This window comes from Lates calcarifer, linkage group LG8 (genome assembly GCF_001640805.2).
Source record: "Lates calcarifer isolate ASB-BC8 linkage group LG8, TLL_Latcal_v3, whole genome shotgun sequence".
NCBI classification, from domain to species: domain Eukaryota; kingdom Metazoa; phylum Chordata; class Actinopteri; family Centropomidae; genus Lates; species Lates calcarifer.
The window spans coordinates 8324272-8342454 of NC_066840.1; the positions used below are offsets into that span (position 1 = coordinate 8324272).

The window sequence follows — 18183 nt, forward strand, 5'->3', positions numbered from 1 at the left end:
TGAAAAAGATTGCAGTATATTTTAATACGCGCTGACATTTGCTACTGAAACACATTTCAGACCCCAAATGATAGTGTGGTTTGATTTTCAAAAAATGTGTAATGATGGTTCATGATTTGACTAGACTTGCTGCAGATATCTTCATGCTTCATGGTACTGTTCGCTTTCAAATCTGTGAACTATTTGTGTGAAATTAACAAAGATGAACAGTGCTTACTTTTTAGGAATATAACACAGCACATATTTATTAAAAAAGATTCTGCTGTCAGACTCTCTCACACACACACAGGTCAACGTCACAGATGAACACTTATTGAAGTCTAAAGGTGAAAATAGATGCCTTGTTGTTTCATGTCTTTCGTGTCTGTCTTATTTATCTACTGTGTTAGATGTCATACAAGTCATGTTAAGTGTGCCTCTGGAATAACACATCTAACTGCCCTCCATGTTGTACCTTCGTGTTACTTTTTGTGGGGAGAATCCCAGGCTGTCATGAGGCTGAGTTTTGCAGCTGCCTGTTTATGTATTCATGCTTTTCCTGAGAGCCCCTCCTTATATTGTAGTTGAGTTATGCAAAATTTATAGTGTCACCTTGCCACCTTGGGGCGAGGGTGTCAAAAATATACTGCACGGATTTTGTTAAAATTGGCAAAATTCTAGTTAGAGATGGTTGATAGGGGATGCAGTGTGTATGTCTGTCTGAAGACTAGATTTAAGATGGAACTGGTATGAAACTGAGCTTTAAACTAAAGAAGAGTGCATACTGGACTTATATCATGTTTCAGGTACTCAGAGACCTGCCTCTGGGTACAACAATACTTCATGTGTTCTGGATGTGTTAATAGGAAGCCATTTGATTTCTTTTAGAAATTACAATTATAATTTCTCAATGTGTACTGTGTACAGTGTTCTGCTTTCCTCTGTAATGAAGACACATTCTTTACACCCCCCACCCAGCCCCGCTTTTATGTTATAGTTAATCTAATTATGTTTCTTTCTGCTTTAGATGGGTGTGGATGTGCAGGACAACTCAACATTGGAGAGATAATTAAGAAAAACTTTTGTATCCAGTGATCAGTCTGTCTTGTATAAGGCTACTCTCACTTTACCTTTTCTTTATTCTTTTAATTAAGTACTTGCCAACTGGTTGTGGTGACACTTAGAGTATTTTCACAGCTGCTGTTCTCTGTCTACCAGCTTGAATGTTTCAGTCCATTTTTTGTACAGGATGGGAAAGTGGTATTTTTCTTTTCTGTATTTATGACCACAAGTGTACAGTAACACAAGTAACATTGTTACATTTCATTACTAATACTTGTCTTACCTTAAGACACATTGTGTCTCCACAGTGATTGTATTGATCAGTCATTTCGGTTCACTGGTCTCAGATCACAGGTCAATACAAAGCAATCAGATCACTAGTTAGTACAAATTTATAAATATGTAAAAGTTTATACATCAGATCCCTTTAAGGATATGAAGCAGTAGTTGTGGTTTTTTACTAAAATGTGTATTATGTATATTTCTATATGATTTTTATATAATGGCCACTGAAAATTCTGGATTGTGATTGGTTGGAAGGTGTCACTTTTAGTACCGGTATCGTATGGTTTGATCGGACACCAATGAACTAATAAACATATTAAAGTGTAGGTAAGGACAGCAGTGGGTTGTTTATGTAACCACCATCAACAGCTGATAATAAGGATAAAAATCTTCATACTGAGAACCCAACTTTTTCTTTTATCGAATAATGATGATAATAATAAGAGTAAAGTCAGATCAAGTTTTATTTACGTAGTGCTGACTCATGAAAGAAGTTATCTCAGCACTTTTCATAAAGAGCAGGTCTACATTGAACTCTTTATATTGTTGTATTTACAAAGAGAGACCCAACAACTCCCACCATGAGCAAGCACTTGGCGACAGCGGCAAGGAAAAACTTCCTGTTAACAGGCAGAAACCTTGAGCAGAACCTGGGCTCATAGTGGGCGGCCATCTGCCTTGACCGGTTGGGTTGAGAGAGAGAGAGAAAGAGAGAAAGAGAGAGAGAGAGATAGGAAGAGAGAGGGAGTAAGAAAGAGAGATAGGGTGAGAGATAGAGTTGGGGGGGTGGGGAGAGAGAGGGGAGAGAGAGGGAGAGAGAAAGAACGATAGGGATAGTGATAGAGTTTTTTTTGGGGGGGGGGGGTGTCATCATTGCTGCCTCTACTGCCTCATCTTCTTTAGAATCTTCTCGAGTGGACGCCTGTCTTTCATGGGGATGACCTTATCCCACAGGACCATAAAGTCCCTCTGGTGGGCAAGTCCCTCGAGCATCATTTGTCCATGGAGCCTGTGCAGAAATACATTTCTCATTAAACAATTTGGTGCATGAACACAATGCTTAGAAGTGTAACATTATAGGTACAAGATTCAAACAAATAAAAAGCCTTTTTTTTTTACAGGAAATTTGGTGACCCACCTGACTTCTGGTGCAGCGTCCACAGACATCTTGGCAACAGCGGCAACGAGACGTTCGGCAAAGATCTTCCCTGCTGTTAAGGTCTGATCCTCACCAAGGATTCTGACAAGCTGGTGGAGGTGCTGTGCAGTGCTTGCCCTCACTGCAGCACAACGGTGGCTGAGGAGGTGAAGATGACAGGGAAGCGTCAGGCAAATCCTGCAGCTGTGTTTTATTTACATTTAAAACTGATGCGCCTACATTTCCTACTAAATTCTGTTACCTCAACCCTGCGTTGAGTAGAGCTGTCACAACTCTGTTAGGACTGCAGCCCTCCACGAGTGCGTCCAGGGCGAGGTTGGCCTTCTGGTGAATGAAGGTGCTGGTGGTCTGCGCCAGTTTCAGCAGCAGGGCACGGCCTGTCCTTTCTGCTTCGGGATCCATGGCCTTACAGAGGTGAAGATGGAGGTCTCCTATGCTTTCCATAGCAGCACAGGCCACACATGAGCGCAGGTTTTTCACCTAGATAATGAACAAGAACATCAGTTAATACTTTGGTGTGAACAGTATTGATGCAGATGCACAAACAGAAGAATGAGGAGTGCATGCAGTGCAAAGAAAAACATCAAGACAAATGGTCTACAATACCTCTTCTTCTAGGATCAGGCAGATTTCATGTAATTTGGGCTTCAGTAGCTCTGGGTGGTGTCTTGCCAGAGTTCGAACTGTTTTAAACCCATCCATTTTCTTCTCCCTATGTTTACATGACAGAAATGATTGAACTGTGTTAATCATTGCTTAAGGAACAACAGACTAGTCTTTCCATGCTGGTTATACTGTTTCTCTACAAGTCAGTAATTTGTGTATTTTACCAGTCCGCTGAGGCGAGCTGCCTGAAACAGAGGGACAGGCTCTCTGAAGGTTTGGCCAAAGGCTTGAGGTCATCCCTAACCTGTCTGCAGTCAGCCTTTGGAGGACGAAGGTTCATCACACGTTTGGGTCCTCTTGCTTTGCTTGGGGCAGCCACCGATGGTGGTGTCGGAGCAAAAGTTGTCTTTCTGGGAGGTGCTGCAGGCTGATATGGTGGACGGGGGACAAACTGAAATTGCTCCAGCCTCTCCACAATCTTTGTTACCTTGTTTGTAGCTGATTGGAGCGGGCATCCACCAGCTACCTCCTTGCCTGTTCAGATTAACAACAAATCTCTACCTGTTTACCGAATCAACTATTTCCATATCTCAACCGTTTCACTGTAAATTTCCCAGTAAAGGAAATTATAATCACTCAACAACTTGAACTTACGTGTTCTGACTGGGAGACAGGATTTTTTTGTCTTTGCTGCTGTCTGGGGTGGAGACAGGGTGAGGGGCGACGCCAACTGTGAAATGGCCCTTAGCTCACTTGGAGTGTGTGTATCCACAGTGCTGAGGGAGTCTACGGAGCTCATAGAGCCATCAGGACTTGGGCTTGTGTTTTTGGCTTTTGCCTTAGTCAGCCTGCAGCCGAATACTGCCATCTGACTGCCTAGACGCAGCTTCTTCTCAAAAAAGGGGTCCTCTTCGTCCAGCAGGTGGTTGGTGCTGGATGTCCTGCTGGAGTTCTTCTCCTCCAAATTCATAAGAGATACATTGCCAATGGGCCTGATCCTCCCTCTTTCCAGAGAGGATTCAGGGCTCCATCTTGGAGATGCTGGGGGGTGAGGTGAGGGGATGATGCCTTGCTGGGTGGAGAGCCTCAGTCTCTCCAGAATAGCATTCTTCTGGGCTTGCTGTGAAGTGTAAAGCCTCTCTGCGGAGTGAAGTAGTGCTGCCCTCTCAGCTCTCTGAGCCCTTTCAACGTCCACAATTCTGGACTGATGGCTACATCTTTCAGATGGCTATGAGAAAATTTTTACATTTTTTTTTATGACAATTGAGTCAGTTGTGAATAATTACATGGCTAAATCAGACAATTAGATTATAGTGTAATCTACTCTACTGCATTAGTACCCCATACTGTACCATGTTGAACTATATCACTTTGCATTGTAATCTAAGGACTGGACTGCTGGTTAAAACTTGAGCAAATCTATCCTTGGCACATATACTACATTACAATTAACATAAAGTTTTCAATTACTTATTTAACCAAATACAGAAACCTTGCTTTAGGCATGAAAGTCTGAAAATCTGCTCATCTGTGGTATTCCTAAATTTATACATTTAAACCAAAATCAAAAAAAACATAGTAGGTTTATAGAGTTGGTTACTTACATCAATGCCATTGTTGAAGTTGTTTTTCTTCTGCTGTTGCAGGAAGGTGTTGAAGGTTTTGCGTGAATCCATTAGTTATCACAAAGATACAACTAAATAGTCACAGTGCAATATTGTCGAGACAAAACTCGTAGAGACAAAACTTGGAAGTAGTTTCACTCAACAGATTCAGGGTTTGTGTAACTGGGGTCTGGATACATGAAGAGTATTTTACTGTAATAGTCACATGATTCCAGAACAGAACCATGTAACTTTCTGAAGGTGTCACACATTCTCATATATGCTAATTAGATGTTCCATTCTTTTGTTGTTGGTTTATTTGTTTGTTTTTAATTTATATTAGGAGAAAATGAGGAGTTATAGGCATTGTTAATGAGCACCAAAAAATCTCACCTTGATAACCGTGCTTGTGGGAAATAAACTTTACTAATTTTCCTTTTCTTTAGAAAAGTTATTCAAATACCAGTTAGGATGATCCAAACACAGTCTCACATGCTCACTCCACCCCCCAACTCCACCCCATGCTCTGTCCTGTGTATCACAGGTACCATGTGGTCAAGAGTGGGACAGACTCAGCTAGGTTACTCTGCTCAGTCTTGGCTCGCCAGACCTCCACTCTGTCCCCTCCTGTCCCCTGTGATGGCCTTGTGTTTTTCAGACCATATCCACACTCATGTTAAATAGTTTTCTCTCCATACTTAAAGAGATAGTTTCTTCTTCTCACCTGGAAGTAATTAGCACTGTTGCTTGACAGAAAGAAGGTTTCGAATTTGAGCCCCAGTTCGCCCAGGGCTTTTCTTTGTGGAGTTTGCATGTTCTTCCTGTGCCTGCATGGGTTCTCTCCGGGTACTCTGGCTTCCTCCCACAGTCCAAAGACATGCAGGTTAGGTTAACTGATGACTCTAAATTGCCCATAAGTGTGAATGTGAGTGTGAATGGTTGTTTGTCTGTATATGTTGGTCCTGCCATGGACTGGTGATCTGTCCAGGGCGTGCCCCAACTCTCGCCCAATGTCAGGCTCCAGATAGATAAGATAAGACAGATAATGAAAGAATGAATGTCTTAAGATTGGATAAATACAAGACAGGACTTACGAAATAGAAAACAATGCCATATCCTGCTCAGACACAATCAGGTTTTCTTTGGCGGTTAAATTGGGAGGCCAACTTTTATCTGTTTACCCATCTCTCTTCCACACCCAAAAAGCTGAGCCTTTGGGCGTGGATGAGGGTATGGCACATTTTTTCTGTGATATAAAAACATGACTGTACTCCCAGCACTCACAGAAGAGAGCATAATGTAATGCAGCAGCTGCATTACAACAGCTCTAGTATTAAAATAGTAAATTCCATGTAATAACTGTTATGCCCCACCCTTGGGTGGCTCTCTGGTGCAGACACCACTGACCCAAACCAATCACAGAACACACCTTAAGAAACAATTAAATTGATGGCATTTATTAACAGTAAGGCATATCAAAACAAACAAGAGAATAAATCAATGACTTTGCATCAACAAATAAATCAGTGAAAAGCTCCACCATAAGCTGTTAATGATTGTGTCTTCAATTGCCACATCTTACTGCATCCAAAGATGCCAGGCTCACACACCCCAACCTTCATTATCAACTTGAAATGCAGCCAAAAGTAAAGATTTTTTGTATCATGAGGCATAGTCTACCGTCTTACTTTATACAGTGTTTAGAATGACTCTTAACTTAAAAGCTGGCTTTGCTATGATTACAACAAAAGTTGTAAAATTGTTAATACATTGATATTTTTCAGTTGGGATGCTCTGCAGCTCTTTTCTGTGTGTAGTTCAACAGTGCTCATCAACACAGTCATGCAATGGCAAACTAGACAAAGGAAAACAAAATCAAACCTATTAAGAAAACAGAATATTGTTTTAGAATATAATGTAATTGATTACATGTACAATTCAGAAGACAAAACGCATGAAAATGCCAAGAAAACACAACATTATATAAGCGACCCAAGTGACCAAATGAAAACGTGTTCACATTGGTTTTGGATTGTAGCTCAGACAAAACAAGACATTTGAGGACAGTCCCTGGGTTTTGTAAAGCTGTAATGCCAATTTCTTGGAAAATTACTCACAGATGAATCTATAATTTAGAAAAAATAATAATAATTTGTTGAATCCATAATATCAAAAAGTGTGAGACTACCAAACTCCCTTGACATCATCACTCTCAGCTCCAGCTGGCTCCATCCAAAAATTTTTTAGAAATGATGGAATTGTTAAGTTTAACTTCTTCAACGTGTTTTATAGCCACTGTATGGTGCGGTTTATGACTTCAGAAGTGCTGCTTGACAAAATGTAGACCTTTATGTAACAGCAGTGATGCACAATTTATAATATTATTTTCGCAGTTGTAAAATATTAACCATTTGCTCTTGTGTATATTTTTCATCGTTTGCAAGAGTCTGCACTGGACACGTGAAGGCGCCATTTCCATGCACATGAGAAGCTCGTCAGTTCAGTTCAGTTCAGTTCAGTAAGAAACTAAAGCAATTATTGATGGCTGTGGTTGTAAACCTGGAAATTAAAATAAGCTTCACTCCATGACTCATTCACATTCAGCACGATCTTTGTGTTGTTATTTGGCGAGAGTAGAGCAGAGAAAGGGTCAGGGCGCAGAGATTTCGGACTGTTTTATAGTTTTAGTTCTCGAAATCTTAAATCTACTCTTTTATATATATATATATATATATATATATATATATATATATATATATATATATATATATATAAACAAGCGCTTCAATCTACTGGCCTGTAGACAGAACTGGACACAAGTATCGTTTTTATGAATGCCCTCTAAAGCCAACACGGGGCTGTGTATGGGCTCTGCAGCCTCGCATTTCCATTACGCACAGGAGAGCGCTCACATGCCTTCTGGACGAGCTCTCATGGCAGGATGGAGCCGCGCGCAGAACCACACGGAGGACGACGGTGAAACACGAGCTCCTGGTCTTTTTTATTTATTTATTTTTTATCACCTTAGAAATGGACTTCTTCCATTTCCATGCATGCGTAAAGTGTACTACTAATCAAATCATCATGTCAGGTTCGCGTCTTGCTGCTGCTACCGCTCCACAGGCATAGGAGTGTGAGGTTTCGTCCCTGGAAGAAGTTCCAAGACTCCCCTTCAGGAAAGTCCTAAAATTTTGGTCAGTGAATAATATATATATATTCAAGTGAACGCTGGAGTATTCCCAGCATGGCGGCTGGACCCTGAGGGGAGATGGATTTAGAGGTGAAGGATGTGAACGGGTCGAACTGTTTGTCCCGGAATGAGAGCGACCGAGGACTAAGCGCGTCTTCCGGTGGAGTGTCCACTGCGCTGGCCAGCGTGCTGATCTTCACTATCGTGGTAGACATCCTGGGCAATGTCCTCGTCATCCTGTCCGTGTATAGGAACAAAAAGCTCAGGAACGCAGGTGAGAGATTAAAAGAAGGAAAAAAAAAGATGAAGTGTTGAATTTGAAATAGACCCAATGAGATTTGAATGTTTATGGCGATGTAAATAAATGATGGAGCTTTAATGGGAAAAGATATGTGAACAAAACAAGCAGACCCACAAAATACAACTGGGAAAGATTTTGTTTTTTCATAAAAGTCAGACAACAACTGACTCTTTATTCATTTTACGTCTGACCACAGCCAAAATGAAGAAATATTTGTTTCAATGACCTACAGTATGTGGGATGCCCTGCTTTTCCCTTTTCATTCATGACTTACAATTATGTAATGTAACGTGTGACCTCTGCGTTTGGCAATCAGGCTGCTATCTAAAGTGAGCCTCCAGTCTCAGTGTGTGATGGAGTTTCCACAGCCTCGCCTGTCTGCCTTCATATCTCTTCATAAATAATAACACCCTCTTCCATCCATCTGGCTTCATCCTTGTGTTGTCCATCCCAGATAAATCACATCCCTCCTCATATCAGAACCTGTAGTGTCCCATGAGCTGCCAAGGTGAGAGAAGCTGTTGTGTAGCTTACATGTCCTTATTGTGCAGGTGTCAGACACAACCTCATATTTTATTGTGTTGCATTTCACGTGTCCTGACAGCAGTGTGAAGGTAAAGAAGATATTTATGATCACTTAAATGCCATTTTCTTTCTTAAATGCCATCATCATTCAATTGACCCCTTTCCTTTCTAGACAGAAGTCGTTTGAAATGGTCACTAAGTCAGTTTTTGTCATTCCCTGTCACAGTTTTTGGAAAATAGTCCTTTAGTTGTTACCTTAAATCTGTTTTTATGAACTTAGGAGTGTACAAAAATTATTTGCAGGGTGGGGTTGCACTTTTTTTTACAAGTCCAGGAAAAGGTACAAAGAAAATATTTAAAAATAAACATAACTTTTTAAAAAATAAAAACGCACAAGGATCAGTTTTTATACACTCCCTAAAAAACAACAAAGTGTGTCGGTGTCATTTGCTTTCCATAAAAACCAGATGATATCTTGACACCCGAAGCCCATTTGTTGTTTAGTGTGGGAAAACTAGTGTAGTGACAAAACATTAAAGAATCAGTACAGTCACAGAACGATCTCAGCAATAAATCTATACTGAAGCCCTGCAGGGTTTATAATTCGTAGAAAACATATTGCATATTTTAGTCTTGAGTCACAAGGATCATAAAAGCACATTTTACTTTAATTATAAAATCAAACCTCATGATGTTGCTGTCTGAAAACAAAAGTGCAGAACTGTCAGATGTGTTGTCAGAAATGTCTCCCAGAGGCTGAAAACAGAAGAGCTCCAAAATACTACACATTTCCTGTTGTGTCATGTTGAACTTAAAGGTCCTAGGGATCAAGCACCATTGCACCAACAGCTCTAGGGTTAAAAGTAAAGTCAGGAAAGCCAGCAGAGGACTAAACTCAGTGATCACAACATGATGCTAATGAGGACATGCGGAATTAGGCAGCAGGATTAGGTCAGCGAGTGTTTGGAATAATGAGCTTTAAATTACAGTTTCAAATACATTACATAACACATCCAATGTGCTCCCCTGTGCACCAGCCAAAAGCAGTTTGGCGAGAAGTTCAGGAGCCCAGAGAATGATTTCATTATCTAGTTTTTGACATAGTCGACTGGTCACAAACAATAGGGCTAGGGGTAAATGGCCTGTTCAAAAGTCTTGCATGCTGGTGGACCATGGGCACTACGCTGATTGCAGACCTCACGACAGTTTTCTCCTACTCTAATTGGTTCGGCTGGCAGATCCAGTCACACGAGGGTCCTCACCAGTGTTGTGGTGTCCCGCCGATCATTAGAAACCTGAAACTCCTCTGGAAGCTCAGAGCCTCCTGCTCAATCTCATGGTATCATTTTTTTTTTCTTTCAAGTCTGTCCTTATGTGACTGAAATTGTTACCGCTTTTAACCTATCAACAATCTCCTCTCTGTTCTTAACAAGCTATTTATAGGTTTGGCTCACTTTGTATGAATGTTTAATTGTACAGAGTTTCCGAAAAGGAAGGCATGGACACAGCTGAACAACACTGAACAGCTGTAGAAAATCTGTCTTCCATGAAAATCAGTCTCTATGATAGATGGGTGTTGTGTGAGAGGGGTGAAAGGTGTAGTATAATACGACAACATCCTCTGGGCCTACAAAAGGTATGATTTACAACTTACAGCAGGTAAACTCTACGCCCAGACATATATTTTTGTGGTATCTGGTGTGTCAGACAGACTGCTGTAAAAAGGGGGAAAAAAAAGAAAAAAAAACCCATCTCCTCTCTCCATTACACACTATTCAGACTGCTGGTTTGCTTCCTCACACACACAGCAGCAGGACCTTTCCACTCGGCTTCACTTCAACTCATTCGACTTGCATGCTGCCCAGCATATCAACCACTCAACACCCCCCCAGCCCCCCACCTCAAGAAAAAACAAAAAAACAAAAACACGTATGCACTCATTTGGAAGATGCTGGTACATTTGAGCAACGATACATTTGCTCCCCAGTGTCTTCATATACTTTTGGGGAGAACCATATGCTCCCTTTTCACAGGTTCTCTCAAGTTTTCTAATGCAATAGGATCTATCCAGTGAATCTTCAAAGGGCAGAGCATGGTACTATAGGACTGCCAATGGGGTGTTAACAGTGGAGTTTCCCACTGGGGTTAACCATACTAAAAATAAACTCACAAAATGCACTCATGAGAGATTGAGAGAGGGCAGAGGAAGGAAAGGATGAAGGGGAGCAGATGGAGGAAAGAATGAAATAATGAGCCTGTGTGTGTGTATGTGTCCCTTTCCGAGCTTGGGGTGTGTAAGGGTGAGGATGGGCCTAAGTGTAGTTAAATCATGCATCGTATCCGGTCACTCTACAATCGTGAATAAAAGCTAGAGACTGGAGTGTCTGGGTGTGTGTGTGTGTGTGTGGGTGGGGTGGGGGGGGACTCAGTGAGTCAAAACAGAAGCCAAGTTAAATTGACAGCACAGATCCACAGGGAATATCACTTAGCACACTACATTAAACATGTCTTCTTTTCCTGACAGCAAAATAGTGGATGACATTTTAGTGTTTTCACGTGGTGTGGAGGTGGGACATTATCAGATTAGGATTATCTGACTGAGCCACACCTGGTTCAGGTAAATATAATCTCATGTTTACTTTGCATCCAATCTGTCCTTCCTATTGTAGGAGGCTGTGTTGTTAAAATTTGCATGATGCCCCCCCCACTCCTCCTGTGTTTGTGGGATCGCGCATGATGAGTGAAAAGCCATTGCACCAGACGCTGCTGCTTGTGTTCCGATGATCTGATTTCTTTCAGGGGCCAGCGAGTCTTATTTCCTCAGATGTTGGTGGGGTCGGGGGTTGGGGTGGGGGTTGGGGGGGTAGCGGGGAGGGGGTCTGATTGGTAGACGGCTCTTTGATGATGATGATTATGTTTTTGGCCCAGTGCTTGTAGCGGGCTGCATCACCAAAAGGCAGCTTGTGTCAGTTCAATGTTGAACTTTTGAAAATTCTCCGGCCCCTTGAACATGAGTTCATGAAGTAGTCACTGCTAATTCATCAGTGCTTATGCCCTTGCCGAAAGGTTATTCTTGCTTATTTATGATAACATGACTGACTAAGTCGAATGCAATCTAATTTGGGGATGTGCACTCGTAGTAATAAGCCTCGTGCCGCTGACATTCAGCCGGATTCAAGCAATGCCAGCCCTCCTACACTTCTTTTTTTTCTTTAATGAATTCATCTTTCCTTCGAAGGTGCATAAATAGAGCCGAATGAATCAAAGCGTAGTGTATCACGTTTCCATTATGAGTGGTGGGATGCAGATGGTGGGTTTGACAGTGGAACATAAGCCCCTGAGATTCACATGTGCGCAGAGCAACGCAAGTTGTCAGGTTGGAAATCGCCTCGGCTGGCAGGCTTTTGTTTTGTCTTTCAGTTTGTTCATTTCTTGAGCTTGCATCTTCATTATGTACCTATTCTTGCTCCACCATGACTCCCCTTTTATTTCCAACATTGTTCAAATTATTCAGCTGGAAAAAAGCAATGTGCCATAAATATGCCCGCACTGTATACAGAGCCTATTTTAACACATATCCACATTTGTATTATGGAAAGGAGGCAGTTTCTGTGTAGCGTATTTGTGAATACTCTGCATTCTGGTGTGTGCTGGATGATTCTGGCGACAAATATCTTGTTCCACTCATGCATTGCTGAATATTTCTCTGCTGTATGAGTTTTGATTTCTCTGTGTTTCATCTGCCAAAAAATGTTGTATGTGACAGACAAAGAGAAAGAGATGTACTGGAGGAATTCAGTGGGTGGTCACACAGACTCTTGGGAGGACACTTTAAAGCGGGAACTGGTTGATTTGATGTAACGCTTCACTCGGGTTGACAGTTTTGTGAGACAATGCTGTAAGATCAGATAATTACAGAGACAATGGTGTCACAGAAGTTAAAGGCTGCGCATCAGCCGTCCCTGATGGCCTGTAACCAATCAGAATCCAGGTTAAACTCTATTCAACTCGATGATTCAACTTGATGAGAATAGCTGTCAGTGTGATTCTGTTCTGGTATCCAGGCGTGAGAGTATTCTTGTTGGTCGGTTGTTTTACACTAAAACAACAGTCGTTCTGAGCGCTGAGTGTGTTTGGGTGTGACGAGCATCAGGCTGGCCAAGCTGGTTAATTAAACAGTGAGAGGTAATGGTTCATCCAATGTTTTAATAATGAACTCCAACAAAACAAAAGACTGACATCTGGCCGCTATGACAGCAATCCACTCAGCAGCGTTTTAGCACTTACCTCATCCTCTTGATGATAAGGTGGGGGAGAGGGTTCAGCCAGAGGAAGCTGTGAGGCTGGAGCGTGCCCTGTCCAGCCGGCACGCGTGATCACACCGAACCACATGATGTCAGCAAGGAATCAAACCTCTGCACAATGACAAATGCGCACAGCGAGTACTGTGAGTATCACAAATACAACCTGACAGATTTGCCCACTGAGCTGACTCGAGGATGGAGAACAAATGCTTTTATTTATTTCAATTTTTTTTTTTTTATCTCGGCAGGCTTCAGAGATTGCTCGTGCTGTTTTAGTAGCTTGAAAATTGACTCTTTGTGAATATCTGTACCAGGTCTGTGGAAAAATGTGAAACTAACGTCTTCTAAAATGACAAGAAAACATCAGGAGAATAGGAATAAAATGATGTATATTTTTGTATTATCTCATACATGATGTTGTTGTTGTTTGTTATTTTCTTCACCATGCTCAATGAATCAAGTTAGGCAAGTAGATTAAAATTAGACCGGTTGCTAAACAACATACTGTAGCTGTGTTGTCCCCGGGGTGCAGGGATTAGAACTGGCTTTGAACGCTGAGGATTGATGGCCAACATGTGTTTTAAATCCACTCCCATCATATCTGCCAATCAACGCTGTTGTTTCAGCTGTTGTCTGAGTGAGTGAGAGCCTTTCTCCTCGACATTTCAACTTTGGGAGGTAGTTTCTGTTATATTCACCCTGGAGTCGCCCCAACGTCTGACACAGAGTGTTGTTAAAATGAGAAACATTATATATAATCCATCACAGATTATTTACAAAATTTTAATGTATTTTTATATTTATATTCCAACCAGTGATGTAATGCTGTAAGAGAAACTGGCCATAAGCTGATAAGGACAAGCATGGTATAATCATTTTTTAAAGATTTTTATTATGTAGCTTTATGTTTTATCACTGAAAAGCTTGGTAAACTTTAATGGCAGCAAAATCTCCACTTCATCACAAACCTTTTTAAAAATGTGAAGCTCACACACACACACACACACACACACACACACACAATAGACCCTTTGTTGCAAAACGTCTATCCAAAACCTATGAGAAACTAATACTTCTTTTTGCGAAACACCAATTCAATTGCATGGTGGCTCCAGTATGTGTTCTTGTTATCTATGTTCTTATCTGACAGAGCATTAGAATCTGATTTATTGTTTTATTCTCCCCCACCCAGAGCAGCTGCACTATATCAGACGTCATCTTCAATGATTCATGTCTTCTGAGGAGATCCAGTGTCATACTACCATCAGCTCAGACCTCAGGAGGACAGGAACTTGTTTGGATGTAACCGGACGCTAAAATTACCCATGTCCTGGTTTTTATGTGTTTAAGCTCAGTGTTCAACTGTCTGCTCCCGGGGGGGGGAAGAAGTTTTAAAACAAGAATTGCTTGATTTAAGCGTTTTATTGCAATGGACTGGTCATAACATAAAAGCTGTTCTTACAATTATTCTGCTGTTTCCTTGATTAAATATGTTTGTGAATGTAGGGAAACAAGTTTTTATTGTTAGGTTTTTAAACAACACTGCTGCTCTGTGAGGTGGGGCACCACACATATCATGGGAATCTACTCAAAAGTTGTCAAAATATTTCACTCAAAACCATATATGTGAGCCTCATGGTGCTGCTGAAGGAAAAGCCAGAAGATTGGGGCACCATGGGTATCTGTACCCAATTTCAAGGCAATCCATCCAGTAGTTGTTGGATATTTCAGTGTAGACCAAAGTAGTAGATTGACAGAGAAACGGACCATTGTTGTCATCCATACAGAGCCACAACACTAGTACGGCTAAAAAATGTTTGCCGGTTTTAAAAGCAGTTACAGTGAATAGAAGTGGTTGTGACACAGAGGGCTGTGACAATAAAAAAAATTGCCTGGATCCAGATTAGTGCAGTGGAGAGCACATGGTAAAAGCCTCATCAAAATGAACCCAATGGAGGGGCAGAGGGCACAATGAAGCTGCTCTTTTATGATGGAAGTCACAGTCATACCTCCAGTGACCCAGTTTATTTTAAGGAATTTAACCCGGAGCGGAGAGTGGAAAAAATGGAGTGCTGTATGCTTTAATTATACACCAGTCTGGGTCACGTTTTGTCTACTGTCTAAACCTCTTCTGTCTCTCCAGGCAACATCTTCGTGGTGAGTTTGTCTGTAGCAGACCTGGTGGTGGCACTGTACCCCTACCCTCTGGTCCTGACGGCCATCTTCCACAATGACTGGACCATGGGCGACCTGCACTGCCAGGCCAGCGGCTTCATCATGGGCCTCAGCGTCATCGGCTCCATCTTCAACATCACGGCAATCGCCATCAACCGCTACTGCTACATCTGCCACAGCCTCCACTACGACCGTCTGTACAGCCTGAGGAACACCTGCTGCTACCTGGGCCTCACCTGGCTGCTCACCGCCATCGCCACAGTGCCCAACTTCTTCGTCGGCTCGCTGCAGTACGATCCCCGCATCTACTCCTGCACCTTTGCCCAGACGGTCAGCTCGTACTACACCATCTCTGTGGTGATTATTCACTTCCTGATCCCGCTGCTGGTGGTGTCTTACTGCTACATGAGGATATGGGTGCTGGTGATTCAAGTGAAACATCGGGTTAAACCGGAGCAAAGGACCAAACTGAAACCGAGTGACGTGAGGAACTTCCTGACAATGTTTATGGTGTTTGTGTTGTTTGCAGTATGCTGGGCTCCTTTAAACCTCATCGGCCTCGCCGTAGCTATAAATCCTGTGAAAGTTGCACCCAACATACCTGAGTGGCTCTTTGTCACAAGCTATTTTATGGCGTATTTCAACAGCTGCCTCAACGCCATCATATATGGACTTCTAAACCAAAACTTCCGCAAAGAGTACAAGACCATCCTTCTTGCTCTTTGCGTCCCACGTTTGCTCCTCATGGAGACCTCCAGGTGTGCCACAGAGGGACTGAAGAGTAAGCCCTCACCAGCTGTAACGAACATTAATGTAGCAGAGATAAATGTATAAACTGTTTCACTGGGAAGCTTAAAGGAAACCTGGGCCTTATTTTCTCATGTTTTTGGGTGTAAATAATTGATACAAAAATCTTTGGAATTGGTGCAGAAGCAAGAAAGGTCTGCCTGGTCTCTGCTTTAATGTAATCCAGTGGGCAATTGTTCACGTCAGTGTATGTCCACTAGTGCTTGTTTTTGCTAACAGGTTCAGATTGTTATTATAAGTGTCTGACAACATTATGGACAGGATTCTTACATACATAAACCTTTCTTTTAAAAAGGAAGTTTACCCAGAAACATAGCTAAATATCGCCACAAGACTCCATTTACAAAAACAATATTATTTGTGTTATTCTATGGTACTTTTACCTGTATAATTGATCTGAATACTTCTTCCACCACTTAAAGTGACACAGTAACACATGTGAACTAAGAGATGGAGACAGCTGTATTCCAGCAGCTCCTGTGTTCTGCTCTGTAAAATTACCATTTTTGTCAATGGAGTTTGGTATCAATATGTAGCTATGTTTCTGGTCAAACAAAATGTATCTTACTCTTTAAAAAAAATCTCTAGGAATCGTATCTGTAATGTCAGGCACTTGTTTTTACAATCTGAGCTTGTCACTTGCAAAAACAAGCACTTAAGTAGATGTACATTGAAAAGGACAATTGCCCATTGGATTACATTGCAACAGCTGTTTGCAGTAGCAGGATACTCTGTTCTTGCTCAATACTGCACCAATTTTAAAGACTTTTGTCCCGTCATTTACATCCATAAACATGTGAAAATAAGGCCCAGGTTAAAAAAATACCAGAGTTATCCTTTAAAATTAAATTTCTCTGGAGCCTCATTGTGGATGTCTGCCATGATTCACCAAGTGCCTTTTCACAAGATGTGTATCATGTAAAGAGATTACCATGTTTGGAGAGGACACTGCTGCTGCATACACTGCTGTTCCAACATATTGAGAAGAAAACCATCAATTGTATCACTGGTAAATTATGCTCCTTTGTGAAAGCATCCCCGCACGCTATTTAAAGACAGAACAACTACCCTGGTTAACAAGCAAGAAACACAGATGCAGAAGTATTCGCCAAAAAACAGAAAGCTCCCCATGGAGGGGAGTCAGCTGTGAGACTTGTGTCAGCACATACCATATAGCCTATTTTTTGGATGGGAGACTTCTCTTCTCAAGCCACATCCCAGCATGTGTACATCACATGCACGAGAATGACTCACTGCCTATTTGCACAGTTCCATCATGACGTCAACAACCTAATGAAAATAAAATAAATGTATTTTCTATTTCCACTGTGTCTTTTTGAGTTTTTAAATGCAACATTAATGATGGGAAAGCCTAAAGGTTCGTTGTTTTCCTTGAATAAAATGCTTAATCTAATTTTAGATTTAAACTGAAGCCCTTTCATTCGATTCTGGGGTTCAATTATCAAGGATTTAACGCTATCATTTGGATTTTGGTGATCGAGAATGTAAAATCTGGGGTGGGTGCCAATTCGGAAACACATTTTGGCTACGCTCTAAGCCCTGGTGAAGTTTGAATGCCATAGTTGATCCTCAGCACATATGAATATCTCAGGCTCCTTTTCCCTGTGAGATTAGGCTGTATTAATTCACCGTCATGCTGTTTCACCCTCAGGCTTGTCTTCTGAGCAATGATGCCCTCACAAAACACACTGGGAAGACTGTGGAAGCTTTTGCTCTGGTTTCAACTTAAGAAAAAAAAACCAACAAAAACAACAAATATGGTCAAATATGAATATAAGAACTGGCTTTGTGTCTTAATGGAAAAAGGCATGTCTTGTTTGTAAAATTAAGTTCTCTCATACTTTTTAGACAATTCCCCTGGTAAACAAAACTGTCTTTTAACTGTATCAACTGTCGCATTTATCAGTTTATCAAAGCTCTCCTCTTAGACCCGGAATGATTTAGGAATTTGAAAAATTATGGAAAGGGGAAGAACAGGCGATAAACAAAGCTAGCTAGTCTTGTTTATTAAATGCCCGGGGGGCAGGATACGCATCAGGAGCCAGAGATGTAATTTCGTGATAGTGCAAGTGTGCCCGAGCACATGTCACCCTAGCTGAGATGAGCTCTGACAGCCTCCCAGCATAACTTCCAGCCGGCAAACAAACTATGAGCGCTTCACCTCA

The 18183-nt window shown here is 41.5% G+C and overlaps 2 protein-coding genes across 2 annotated transcripts; one reads left to right on the forward strand and one right to left on the reverse strand.

Annotated features, from left to right (window-relative positions):
- Window positions 1-1781: 1781 nt before the first annotated feature.
- On the reverse strand, window positions 1782-4888 carry LOC108882726 (uncharacterized). Its single transcript, XM_018675386.2, has 7 exons — window positions 4696-4888; window positions 3746-4319; window positions 3316-3625; window positions 3092-3197; window positions 2727-2965; window positions 2465-2623; window positions 1782-2335 (listed from the first exon to the last, which is right to left on the reverse strand). Exons 1-7 carry the CDS (start codon window positions 4765-4767, stop codon window positions 2209-2211), a joined length of 1587 nt encoding a protein of 528 aa, XP_018530902.1. The 5' UTR covers window positions 4768-4888; the 3' UTR covers window positions 1782-2208.
- Window positions 4889-7603: 2715 nt separating this feature from the next.
- Window positions 7604-17320, forward strand: mtnr1c (melatonin receptor 1C). The gene is made up of 2 exons (XM_018675626.2): window positions 7604-8159; window positions 15159-17320. Exons 1-2 carry the CDS (start codon window positions 7964-7966, stop codon window positions 16022-16024), a joined length of 1062 nt encoding a protein of 353 aa, XP_018531142.1. The 5' UTR covers window positions 7604-7963; the 3' UTR covers window positions 16025-17320.
- The last annotated feature ends 863 nt before the right edge of the window (window positions 17321-18183 follow it).